Source organism: Lepidochelys kempii, chromosome 1, assembly GCF_965140285.1.
Source record: "Lepidochelys kempii isolate rLepKem1 chromosome 1, rLepKem1.hap1, whole genome shotgun sequence".
Classification (NCBI taxonomy): Eukaryota; Metazoa; Chordata; order Testudines; family Cheloniidae; genus Lepidochelys; species Lepidochelys kempii.
In genome coordinates, this window is record NC_136380.1 from 345,948,319 (window position 1) to 345,961,697 (window position 13,379).

The 13,379-nt window shown below is 43.6% G+C and overlaps 1 protein-coding gene across 7 annotated transcripts in view; it reads left to right on the top strand.

Moving 5' to 3' along the window:
* EXOC4 (exocyst complex component 4) overlaps positions 1-13,379 on the top strand; it is a 606,961-nt gene that overhangs the window by 86,159 nt on the left and 507,423 nt on the right. For all 7 annotated transcript variants that reach the window (XR_012156857.2, XR_012156858.2, XM_073328862.2 and 4 more), the window contains exon 7: positions 5,366-5,543. Coding sequence is in view for 5 of the 7 variants with exons in the window: in XM_073328862.2 (XP_073184963.1) it covers positions 5,366-5,543 (178 nt within the window). In the remaining 2 variants the exon portion in view is untranslated. The remainder of the gene's footprint in view (positions 1-5,365; positions 5,544-13,379) is intronic.

The following is a 13,379-nucleotide window of genomic DNA, read 5'->3' on the forward strand; positions in this document are numbered from 1 at the left end:
TAGCCTCTTCTGCATATGCAGAGAGAATATTTTCTTCAGTTTATTCAGTTCTTGACTAGTTCATTCAAAATTGAGAAACTGACTGGGAGTTGAAAAAAAGCTGGCAAGCTTGTTTTCCTCTTCCTACCTCTGAGTAAATAACAGGTGGGAGGAGATGACACCTATTAGTTCTAAAATTTTGAAGGACAGGGTGACCAGAAATAACCAGTTCAATTCACTAATTGCTGTTACTACATCCTTTGGTTAATAAAGCAGTTAATTTTAAATGTAAAACATTTTAATTTAGGTTAGATATTAGGAAAATCTTTCGAACTATAAGGGTATATAAGCTCTGGAATAGGTTTCCAAGGGAGGTTGTGGAATCCCCATCATTGGAGGTTTTTAAAAACAGGTTGAACAAACACCTGTCAGGGATGGTCTAGGTTTATTTGGTCCTGCCACTGTATAGGGGGTTGGACTTAATGACTTCTTGCGGTCTCTTGCAACCCAACATTTTGTGTTTGATAAACTTACTGTTTTCTTATGTATCCAGAATAATTAAGGTTATTTTTATTAGTAAAATAACACCATCTTAAAATGCTGTTTTTGTGCATTTTTAATTAAATCCCTATTTCCATTCAAATGTAGCTTGACACAAATTACAAGTAAAAAATTAATCATCTAGTAAATGAGAAATGCATCATTCTCCATTGTTTAACATAAATTGTACAAATTAGGAATCAAAATCTTAAGATATATATATATATGTGTGTGTGTGTGTGCGTGTGCCTAAAATATATGTTAAGAAATCTAATTGATTAAATAAATGTGTATAGAGAGAGTGTGTCTTCCTGGTTTGCAGAAAAAAGAACCAAATCATGTAAAAACTATATTTAGTTGCAAATCAAGATGTTTTTTTAGTGGTTAGCAACCAGTAAGAATCTGATTCTATGATTTCCCCCAAAAAAAGGTTCTTATTGGTTGCTTTATGCATAAATAAACTATAAATAACTAACAAATAAATAAATAATGTGCAGATGTTATTTAGACTAAAGCCTTCTTTCCACTGCCTTCTCCTCCTCATCCATATCCCAGGGGTTGAACGTTGATGCTTTCCCCTGGTAAACACACACAACACACACGTGCAAAGACCTATTGTAGCAGAAGAGGGCTACTCTCCTCCACACCTTGTATTCCAAAGCTATTTAAGGTACTGTTGCTAACTTGAAAAACAGTGGAAGTTCCCATACAAACAACTTTATTGAAAGTTAAGATTGCTCAAATACATGCAGTCAGTTAACGTAAGGCAACATATACAACTACACATGCCTTACCACCCAAATATCCTAGTTCCCAAATGCGCATACAGACTCCTGGCTTCTATACCAAAAACACCTTGTTCAGTATACACCCATCTTCAAAAGCAGTATTTCTGTTCTACATCATCCCCAGGCTGTCACTTTTACCTGCTACTAATTTGTAGGCATTTCCTAACATTAAAGGTGAAGGGAAAAGCTCCTGGTACCACAAAATGGAATTGCCTTGCAGTACAGGATTTTATATTTTGTTTCATCTGAGAGAGACTAGAGCTGCACATTTCAGATCTGGGTCCAGATTTGAACTTTTCTGGTATTTATAAAGGTGTTTGGGTCCGGGATGTGGTACAGATCAGGGCAACAATGAAGTTCAGTTCAGGATCCAAGCTTTCTAAAGGTCAGAGTTTTTAATCAGGCACTTTGTTTCAGCCCATCTCTATTTTTAGTATAATGTACAGACAAGCCATAGACCTCTTGTACTGTGCTTCTCTACCTTCCTAGACTTGTCATAGAATCATAGAATATCAGGGTTGGAAGAGACCTCAGGAGGTCATCTAGTCCAACCCCCTGCTCAAAGCAGGACCAAGCCCCAACTAAATCATCCCAGCCAGGGCTTTGTCAAGCCTGACCTTAAAAATATCTAAGGAAGGAGATTCCACCAACCCCCTAGGTAACGCATTCCAGTGCATGCGTTCATTCCATGCACGCATTCCAGTGCATTCCAGACCATTACTCCTTGTTTTGTCATCTCCTACCACTGAGAACAGTCTAGAGCCATCCTCTTTGGAACTCCCTTTCAGGTAGTTGAAAGCAGCTATCAAATCCCCCCTCATTCTTCTCTTGCGCAGACTAAACAATCCCAGTTCCCTCAGCCTCTCCTCATAAGTCAAGTGTTCCAGTCCCCTAATGATTTTTGTTGCCCTCCACTGGACTCTTTCCAATTTTTCCACATCCTTCTTGTAGTGTGGGGCCCAAAACTGCACACAGTACTCCAGATGAGGCCTCACCAGTGTTGAATAAAGGGGAGCGATCACGTCCCTCGATCTGCTGGCAATGCCCCTACATATACATCCCAAAATGCCATTGGCTTTCTTGGCAACAAGGGCACACTGTTGACTCATATCCAACTTCTCGTCCACTGTAACCCCTAGGTCCTTTTCTGCAGAACTGCTCCCGAGCCATTCGGTCCCTAGTCCGTAGCGGTGCATGGGATTCTTCCGTCCTAAGTGCAGGACTCTGCACTTGTCCTTGTTGAACCTCATCAGATTTCTTTTGGCCCAATCCTCTAATTTGTCTAGGTCCCTCTGTATCTTATCCCTACCTTCCAGCATATCTACCTCTCTTCCAAGTTTAGTGTCATCTGCAAACTCGCTGAAGGTGCAATCCACACCATCCTCCAGATCATTTATGAAGATATTGAACAAAACCGGCCCCAGGACTGACCCTTGGGGCCCTCCACTTGATACCAGCTGCCAACTAGACATGGAGCCATTGATCACTACCCGTTGAGCCTGACAATCTAGCCAGCTTTCTGTCCACCTTATAGTCCATTCATCCAGCCCATACTTCTTTAACTTGCTGGCAAGAATACTGTGGGAGACCATGTCAAAAGCTTTGCTAAAGTCAAGGAACAACATGTCCACTGCTTTCCCCTCATCCACAGAGCCAGTTATCTCGTCATAGAAGGCAATTAGATTAGTCAGGCATGACTTGTCCTTGGTGAATCCATGCTGACTTCCTGATCACTTTCCTCTCCTCTAAGTGCTTCGGAATTGATTCCTTGTGGACTTGCTCCATGATTTTTCCAGGGACTGAGGTGAGGCTGACTGGCCTGTAGTTCCCAGGATCCTCCTTCTTCCCTTTTTTAAAGATGGGCACTACATTAGCCTTTTTCCAGTCGTCCGGGACTTTCCTCAATAGTCATGAGTTTTCAAGATAATGGCCAGTGGCTCTGCAATCACATCCGCCAACTCCTTTAGCACTCTCAGATGCAGCACATCCAGCCCCATGGACTTGTGCACGTCCAGCTTTTCTAAATAGTCCTGAACCACTTCTTTCTCCACAGAGGGCTGGTCGCTTCCTCCCCATGCTGTGCCGCCCAGTGCAGCAGTCTGGGAGCTGACCTTGTTTGTGAAGACCGAGGCAAAAAAAGCATTGAGTACATTCGCTTTTTCCACATCCTCTGTCACTAGGTTGCCTCCATCATTCAGTAAGGGGCCCCCACTTTCCTTGACTTTCTTCTTGTTGCTAACATACCTGAAGAAACCCTTCTTGTTACTCTTAACATCTCTTGCTAGCTGCAACTCCAAGTGTGATTTGGCCTTCCTGATTTCACTCCTGCATGCCCAAGCAATATTTTTATACTCTTCCCTGGTCATTTGTCCAATCTTCCACTTCTTGTAAGCCTCTTTTTTGTGTTTAAGATCAGCAAGGATTTCACTGTTAAGCCAAGCTGGTCGCCTGCCATATTTACTATTCTTTCTGCACATCGGGATGGTTTGTCCCTGTAACCTCAATGAGGATTCTTTAAAATACAGCCAGCTCTCCTGGACTCCTTTCCCCCTCGTGTTATTCTCCCAGGGGATCCTGTCCATCAGTTCCCTGAGGGAGTCAAAGTCTGCTTTTCTGAAGTCCAGGGTCCATATTCTGCTGCTCTCCTTTCTTCCCTGTGTCAGGATCTTGAACTCGGCCATCTCATGGTCACTGCCTCCCAGGTTCCCATCCACTTTTGCTTACTAATTCTTCCGTGTTTGTGAGCAGCAGGTCAAGAAGAGCTCTTCCCCTGGTTGGTTCCTCCAGCACTTGTACCAGGAAATTGTCCCCTACACGTTCCAAAAACTTCCTGGATTGTCTGTGCACTGCTGTATTGCTCTCCCAGCAGATATCAGGGTGATTGAAGTCTCCCATGAGAACCAGGGCCTGTGATCTAGTAACTTCTGTGAGTTGCCTGAAGAAAGCCTCATCCACCTCATCCCCCTGGTCCGGTGGTCTATAGCAGACTCCCACCACGACATCACCCTTGTTGCTCGCACTTCTAAACTTAATCCAGAGACACTCAGGTTTTTCTGCAGTTTAATACTTGAGCTGTGAGCAGTCATACTGCTCTCTTACATACAGTGCAACTCCCCCACCTTTTCTGCCTTTCCTGTCCTTCCTGAACAGCTTATATCCATCCATGACAGTACTCCAGTCATGTGAGTTATCCCACCAAGTCTCTGTTATTCCAATCACATCAGTGTGATTGTCCTTTCAGTGTAATCAAAAAGCTTTTCTCCTTAACCATGAGCTCTGTGTTTGACACTGGTAATGTGTATTAGCTGCATACCCCATCTGAGAACTCTGGCAGTTGCCCATGTGGTACTTAAATTAGAGGGATACATTTGAAGGATTACATTCTATAGTGAGCTATCTGGAATAGACATTTCTGTTGGTAATGTCCTGCTTTTACCTTTTGTGTCTGTGCTGTAAGGTCAAGAGAATGTTTTTGTCCAAGATGGCTAAGTGACATATGTGAGGGGACCACTATCTTTGGGCCTGGGGGTGTTTGTATAACTTCATAACAGCAACAAACTTAATTGACATTTTCTTCTAAATAATATCAGTTGTGGTAAGTCATTGTCTTGTCACACAATAGTTACAGGCTTTTGCAATGGCACATTAATTACAATAATTGGGCAGTAAAGAAGCCATAGGGAACAGCTAATGTGCTGTACACCTAGATGAGGTTCTAGCTATAACACCTTATGTGTAATAATAAAATTTTGATGATTGACACAGCTGATAAGCCCTGATACTTTTGGTTTCTGATCTTTCATGTAGGTTTTTAAATTCTTTCATACTGTTCATCCCATAATCAAAATGTCACGAAACCGTTGAATACCATATTATTTTGAGTCTGTGTGTGTAAGTAAATGAGACTTACCTTCTCTTTCAATTTAAGAGAGGGGAAGAAAACAGATAAGCCCCTACCTCCTGCCTCCCACTATGTCTATCTAAGGTACTTGTATGGCCTTCATTACTATGTTATCAGAATGCTTTATGGTCTTCAATGCGTTTGTCCTTCCTTCTAGTTTACTTCTGGAACTGCTTGAACTTCTCTTTGACAAATTCAATGCTGTAGCGGCTGCTCACTCTGTGGTGCTGGGACATCTTCGGCAGACTGTGGCCTTTCCATCCAGCCTGTATGACGGTGATGTCAAATTGTATGACATGGCAGATGTGTGGGTGAAGATCCAGGATGTCTTGCAGGTAAGGATCTCTCAAACAGTCATGCACTCAGTTTAGACCAGCAATTTTTGCTGACAATTTGCCAGAAAATTCATTCCTATAGAGGCTCAAGAAGCATACATGCTGGAATTTGTCTTTATTGTTGGGTAAGTGTCCGTGTTGTTATAATGGACTGCTGGGTCCCAAAGCACATAAACCCCAGCAATCAACGTCTGTTTTGGCTTCATCTTTATGGTACGTGAAGAGGTGATACAAGTTACCTGCCAAGTTACCAAATGATGTTATCAAAAGCTTTCAAACAGTAACATTTAACTCAGTGTTGTTACCTTATCACATTTTCCTGTCACATGGAGTGTCACAACTGAAACCACCTGTCTCCTTTTGTCAGCATGCCTTCATTGCAGTCAGCTGAGACACTCAGGCTGGAGCTGCTGCCTGCATATTTTCTCTGAAGACTCTTCAACTTTTGTTCTAAATTGTGGTATACTCTGCTGTAAAGGATTATAGAAAGTTCCATGTTTTATTTCATAGACTTAGGGTTGGAAGGGACCTCAGGAGGTCATCTAGTCCAACCTCCTGCTCAAAGCATTTTCTTTGTTGTTCAGTTTAACTGCACAGTGGTGTGTGATAACTGTCTCTACATATATAGGTATGGATAACTGCATACACCACGTGTGACTTATTAAGTAGTTTTGATTGGCTTACCAGCTCTTTGCCAATTAATCTCTTTTCCCCGGGCCTCTTTCTAGCCCTGTAGGCATCTTCAAACAGGCTCTTTATAAAGAATCAGTTTGACCCACACACGTTTCTTTCTCTCCCGATGTGAATTTTAACCCTCCTTCCCTTTGTTATTATACCTGCCCAAACCTCAGGATAGATAATATTCAGCCCCAGGCTAGTGACCGTCACAAATTTTAAAAACCTTGTGCAATTAGAGCTGACTGGAACAGGTTAGTGGCAATGGTTAAGCTTGTGGATGGCAATAGAGTGCCTAGTTCATGCTCTGGCTATGCTATCTTGGCCCTTGAGGGCCAAAAAACCTTTAAGAGCTTTGGCAGTTCTGCCAGTCTCACTCTAGGGAACAGAGGCCCAGGAGTGAGAATCTTGCACAATGTTATTGCCAGAGAAGCAGAATTACAAGGCAAGTAATTTTCCCTTATCGGCAAGAGTTGGTGATGGTTGCATCCCTCATAAATGGTGAACTATAAAATTGAGAAAACCTTTATACTCTCCCCAACCGAGTGTGTCTCCTCCGTGACAGAAGAATCAAGTGAGAGAGCTTTAAACTTTGTTATTGGGACTGTTTCTTGTCATCTACTACCTGTGATGCTTAGTTGCTATAAGCCTGACTGTTCAGAGCTCAGAGGGAGCCATAACACCCTCCAGAAATGACCTAAAATAGCTTTTCTGCACATAAAAATGACAGCAATTCAAACTCCATAGTCTTGTGCCCATCTGGGGCTGGAAATAAGTGCTGGATCGTCATGGGAAGCTGGGAGTCTTCCCTATTTCTGTTTGTAGAGAGCTCCTATTTATTGCACTGCAGGGTCACAAGCATTGGTGGCTAGGTGCACTCCAGTGGGTGTGTGGGAGGAGCCTCTTTTATGAGGCCCCACTCTCCAGTGTGTGTGTGTGGAGTGGGGGAGGTCACTATCTTTATCTCAGCCTCCTATGGAGGGGAGGCCCCTAAGGTGGGGTTAGAAAGCGAGTCCTCCCCATACTCAGCAGCAGTTCCTGCCCCGCAGGCCGGGCCCATATCCCCTCCCTGGCCCATTGGCTTTTGCTGCTCGCAGCTGAAGGGCTTGACTCTGCACTTTTCAAGCAGGCAAGACTCATGTTGTCTTCAAAGGGACTCTTCTGCTATTAGAGTAGGATGAGAGATGATGGTTTAAAACCCCTTTTAAGATATATATCATTTAGTTTATTTTAAGTATCTGGCGTATCAGTTCTCATTTGTAAAGTTTTGAACAACATGGTGAGGTCTGGAAAACTTTCTTTCATCCCTGCTAAAAAAACTGAAAAGTTTCTTTCCTCTGGGCACATCATACACAAGGCCATTCTTAACAACTTCTTGGAGCTCAGGTCAAACATTAGTCAGAGCTGCTTGGCAGTGGTGTCCTTGACATTCATTTTAGTTGTCACTGTTTTTAATTTAATGCCAAAGGAAACCAGGTAAAATGTGGCATATAAAAAGAGTGGGAGATAAGATGGTTTGTTTGGTGGTGGTGGGGAAGATGGGGGTGGGAAGGATAAATAACTCCCTGTGATCTAGCCTCCCAGTTGGCCTTGTGGTAGTTTGTGTGCAGAGCCTGAAGACAGCTGGTTAGAGGCAGGGAGCCTAGTCCCCTGAGGGGACTACAAGTTTCAGGCAGTGTTGACTGGGTTGTGCACACGGGGTGGCCTGGAGCGGAGCAGAATTGGCAGGCTGAGAAAGTGCAGTGGTTATTTCTGACATGCTGGAGCGTAGCGATGTCCTGTATTTCATCTGTTGGAGCAACACTCTAGACTGCTCCTGAAGCTCTATGCCCCAGCGGCAGAGATAGACATGGAGGGAGGGGGAGTTAGGCCCCCTCCCCCAAGCCACCTGCTATTTATGTTCATAAGATAGTGGACTTTAAAGTTGACACTTTTAGGTATAGAAAACCTTTACTGGCCTATAACTAAATTGTGTCCATTCTGGTTCTTGAACAGCAATAATTTAAGGACTGAAATTCCACATTTTTGTGAGGAAGAAGAGGAAACATTTCTTTGGCAGCTTGTTTTTAAAAAAATCAGTGTATGTTTCAATGTGTTCAGGTGTTAGGAAGGATGGAAGAAATTGTGAGAAGATGGATTAGTGGCAGAAGTGAAGTCAGGTGATGCAGTCAAAGATGAATGAAATATATTAATGCCTATGCAGTGTGTCCCATGCCTCTACAATTTTTCACATGGATAACATGTCCTCTAATAGTGTGTGTGCATGTGTAATATATTATGAAGTAGCTGTTTTTCTAGCAGCATGCATACATACATACATTTGTGTGTATATGTTGGGGGTGGAGAGGCACCCTTGTGAAAAATGTAAGACGGTATTAATTTTTTTCTATCAGCTCAAATGACCTGACTTATTTTTCCTGTAGATGTCTGAATGTTTCCCAGTAATATTCACTGTTAGTGCTCGATTCTGTTGTAACCCATGTGCCTAATAGGGAGATATCTCTTTAAGAGACCTATTGGTGGGAGGCAGGAGTGAGTTGTGTCTGAGTCATTGTTGCTAGGCAGATTTAGCACCCCACATCCAGAAGCTTCTGGAATTGGGTGTGGTAGTTTCGGGTATGCTCCGATAGGTTCCCTGTTACTGGCATCACACTCCATGAGGGCAAGCGGTCAGGGTAGCTGCTTTGCAGGGGGCCATGTGCCCTGGGTGAGTTGGGAGAAGCTGAGCCCAGGAGCAGAAAGCAGGCTGTCGTCCCTAACTCTGAAGCATTTTGCAGCAGTTTTTTTTATATCTATATACTTAATGGAGTGATGGGTTAATCAGTTAGCTGGCTGGCTAACAGTGATTTCAGCAGAGGAAGAGTCTGCATGGATTCCAACTGAAGATTTCTACAAGCAAGTGGAGGGAAGATGTTGTTGTTTTAGACTCAGCAGACTGTATAGATTTGGTGATCAAAGACTGAGACTTAGGTGAACTGAACCTAAGTTTTTGGGAATTCTCTGTTACTTCTCACTGTGGTTCTGTGGGGACTAAACTGTTCAGATTTTAATTTTTCTTTATTTATGTTTATATATGACTGTGAAGATAATGCCTGTGGATTATAAAATACCATATTATGCTGTAAAAATTAGATAATTATTTATCATAAAATTTTATAAAGTTGTTTAATTAAATTCATTTTTTAGTTCCTTTTGGGACTTGAATGTGGGGAGTTTGAGCCTGTGCAATCCTTGCTGAAAATCCTTAGTAGAGACTGAACTCTGGGTCTCCAGCTACTTTTCTATGGGAGTTGGGGTTTTTTTTTAGCACTGGAGAAGAGCAACGAAGTGTACTCTAGTCTAGCCCACCCAAAGGTTACACTATTATGTTACTCCTGGGGGCATTCTGTGCGGAATAAAATAAAAATCCTGAGCACAATATTTTAAAATTCAACAAGATTCTGCAATTTTTATTTGTCAAAATAACACTAAGTTATCACTCTAGTTCCAATTATTTTGGTAATTTATTTCAAAATACCTGTCAGCAAGTATGTCTGTAAAAATACAGACACACACAAAAATTCTCCCAGGAGTAGAGATTTAAAGAAACCTCACCTCTATGACAACCCAGTTCCTGTTTCTCTGCCCCATTTCCCTCCAGAGCCCAGCCAGGGGGCCAGACACCCACAACCCCTCCCTCCCCCAGAGCCCAGATACCCCTCACCCCGACAGCCAAGCTGCAGTCCCCCCCCTCCCCCCCGGCCCAGATACCCACACCCTCTGGCCCTTCAGAGTAACACCAGCATTTAGTTAGATCCTGCTGAAATGTCACCTGTCTGATATGCCAGTCATCTTGTCAGCTGTGTGCTATCAGGGTGTGCAATGCCATGCTGCACTAGAAAACCAAGAAACATCACGACTCTACATCTTTTGAATTGGAGAGTGCCTGTTGGGTCAGGTATCCTGCCTCCAGGTAAAGTCTTTACCAGATTTCTTCTTTTTGTGATATTAATAACTCTCCATTTGCTCCATCCAAGGTTCTCAATGTCCAGGACCTGTGGATCCCCCTCTTAGGCTGGGGGGGCATCCGTTAGCAGTGGATGGGCTTCGCCCGCCTGCTTCCCGGATCCCAATAGGATCCAAGGTTCTCAAGATGCATTACAAACATCAAAAAGAAGAGGAGTACTTGTGGCACCTTGGAGACTAACAAATTTATTAGAGCATAAGCTTTCGTGAGCTACAGCCTACCTACTTCATCGGATGCATAGAATGGAACATATGCATCCGATGAAGTGGGTTGTAGCCCACGAAAGCTTATGCTTTAATAAATGTGTTAGTCTCTAAGCTGCCACATGTACTCTTGTTCTTTTTGTGGATACAGACTAACATGGTTGCTACTCTGATACAAACATCAAGTAGTTTAGTTGGCAAAACCTGCATGAAATATTTTATAGGTGGGGAAACTGAGATGCAGAGAGATGAAGTGATTGGCCAAATGCACAAAAGAAGTCTTTCAAAACAGAATCCATACCTACTGTCTGCCAGTCCTGTGTCTTTAAGAAAAAGACAATCCTTCTGCACTTTAATCTGTTGTATTATTTCATAGCTGGGGATCGCAGAAAAGTTAAATTGTAAAAAGTGTGCTCCCTCCAGTATGTACATATCTTTTTCCGATACTTATCTGTAGTCATCCTGTTATACATAGGAGGGAAGTATGGGTTAGTGATTAGTGCAGGAGATTGAGGATAGGGGAAGACATCTTCACTGCTGAGTTACTCCAGAGTTAGACTAGTGATTGGCACCCAAGTTTGAGTGCCTGTGTGTGAGGAGCCACACTGCAAAATCATACCCGAGTTACTGATTCCTCACATGTCCGTTAATGGCACTCTGTGCTTCAGTAAGCTGAGAGCCACTGATTCTTTCCCAGTGAATTCTGGGAGAACCTTTCTGTCTTTCTGGGCACACAGAGGGAATTGTGGGAATGTATTGGAAGACAGTCAGCACTCAGATGACTTAGCCTGCATCCTCCTCTCTGTGAGGTGGATGGGTTACCAGCATGAATTAAAGCAGCACCTGAGCTTTAACCTATGCCCCCATCTTGTTATACCAATAAAATAAAAACCAGCAGGATCTTAAAGGGGAAAAGGCAGAATGCCACATTAATTGTGACTACAGAAAGAATCATAGTAAACAGTTAGTTATAGCTATAATACATACACAGGTTCTGCAAGGTTGTTATCATAATTACCAGCTTTAGAGTTGCTCATGTCAAGCCACTGGCCAGGTGGCCTGGACACGAGGAGGGAGCAGGGCCTAGTCAGATGCTCATCTGATGCTCCTGGAAGTTGGTTTGCAGAATTAGACCCAAAAGTTCTCAGTTTCTAGAGTCCATTTTTATAGGAATTTATTCCTACGCCAGTCTATGGGAATTGCTTCATCATGCTGTTGCTGAATCAATCAGCAGATGGCACATTCCTGACGGCTCCGTGCTGCCAGATGTTATCTTGTTCTTCGGTTCTCCCATCCTTGAGGCTGTTGGGTGGATTCCAGTCTGCCCTCCGGGGGTCCTTTTAATACCTCGCAAGCTGAGCAAATTGGGCCTGATCAGTATTTGGATGGGAGACTTCCAGGGAAAATCTAGAAGATAGAGGAAGAAGTACTAGCAGATCAACAGGTGGTGGTGGTATTTATTTGGATTCTCTTCTGCTCAATAGTACTAAAAATTCCACAGTATGGTGTTTGGGGTGCATTTTGCTTCTACTGGTGCCCTGTTTTTCACAATTATAATACAAAAATCCTGGCCATGTTTGATCATTAAATATTGCCTGGCACGCTTTATAAGCCGGTACGAAACTGCAGAAAAACCTGAGTGTCTCTGGATTAAGTTTAGAAGTGTGTGCAACAAGAGTGATGTAGTGGTGGGAGTCTGCTATAGACCACCGGACCAGGGGGATGAGGTGGATGAGGCTTTCTTCCGGCAGCTCACGGAAGCTACTAGATCGCATGCCCTGATTCTCATGGGTGACTTTAATTTTCCTGATATCTGCTGGGAGAGCAATACAGCGGTGCATAGACAATCCAGGAAGTTTTTGGAAAGCGTAGGGGACAATTTCCTGGCGCAAGTGCTAGAGGAGCCAACTAGGGGGGGTGCTTTTCTTGACCTGGTGCTCACAAACCGGGTAGAATTAGTGGGGGAAGCAAAAGTGGATGGGAACCTGGGAGGCAGTGACCATGAGTTGGTTGAGTTCAGGATCCTGACGCAGGGAACAAAGGTAAGCAGCAGGATACGGACCCTGGACTTCAGGAAAGCAGACTTCGACTCCCTCAGGGAACGGATGGCCAAGATCCCCTGGGGGACTAACTTGAAGGGGAAAGGAGTCCAGGAGAGCTGGCTGTATTTCAAGGAATCCCTGTTGAGGTTACAGGGACAAACCATCCCGATGAGTCGAAAGAATAGTAAATATGGCAGGCGACCAACTTGGCTTAATGGTGAAATCCTAGCGGATCTTAAACATAAAAAAGAAGCTTACAAGAAGTGGAAGGTTGGACATATGACCAGGGAAGAGTATAAAAATATTGCTCGGGCATGTAGGAATGTTATCAGGAGGGCCAAATCGCACCTGGAGCTGCAGCTAGCCAGAGATGTCAAGAGTAACAAGAAGGGTTTCTTCAGGTATGTTGGCAACAAGAAGAAAGCCAAGGAATGTGTGGGCCCCTTACTGAATGAGGGTGGCAACCTAGTGACAGAGGATGTGGAAAAAGCTAATGTACTCAATGCTTTTTTTGCCTCTGTTTTCACTAACAAGGTCAGCTCCCAGACTGCTGCGCTGGGCATCACAAAATGCGGAAGAGATGGCCAGCCCTCTGTGGAGATAGAGGCGGTTAGGGACTATTTAGAAAAGCTGGACGTGCACAAGTCCATGGGGCCGGACGAGTTGCGTCCGAGAGTGCTGAAGGAATTGGCGGCTGTGATTGCAGAGCCACTGGCCATTATCTTTGAAAACTCGTGGCGAACCGGGGAAGTCCCGGATGACTGGAAAAAGGCTAATGTAGTGCCAATCTTTAAAAAAGGGAAGAAGGAAGATCCTGGGAACTACAGGCCAGTCAGCCTCACCTCAGTCCCTGGAAAAATCATGGAGCAGGTCCTCAAAGAATCAATCCTGAAGCACTTGCATGAGAGGA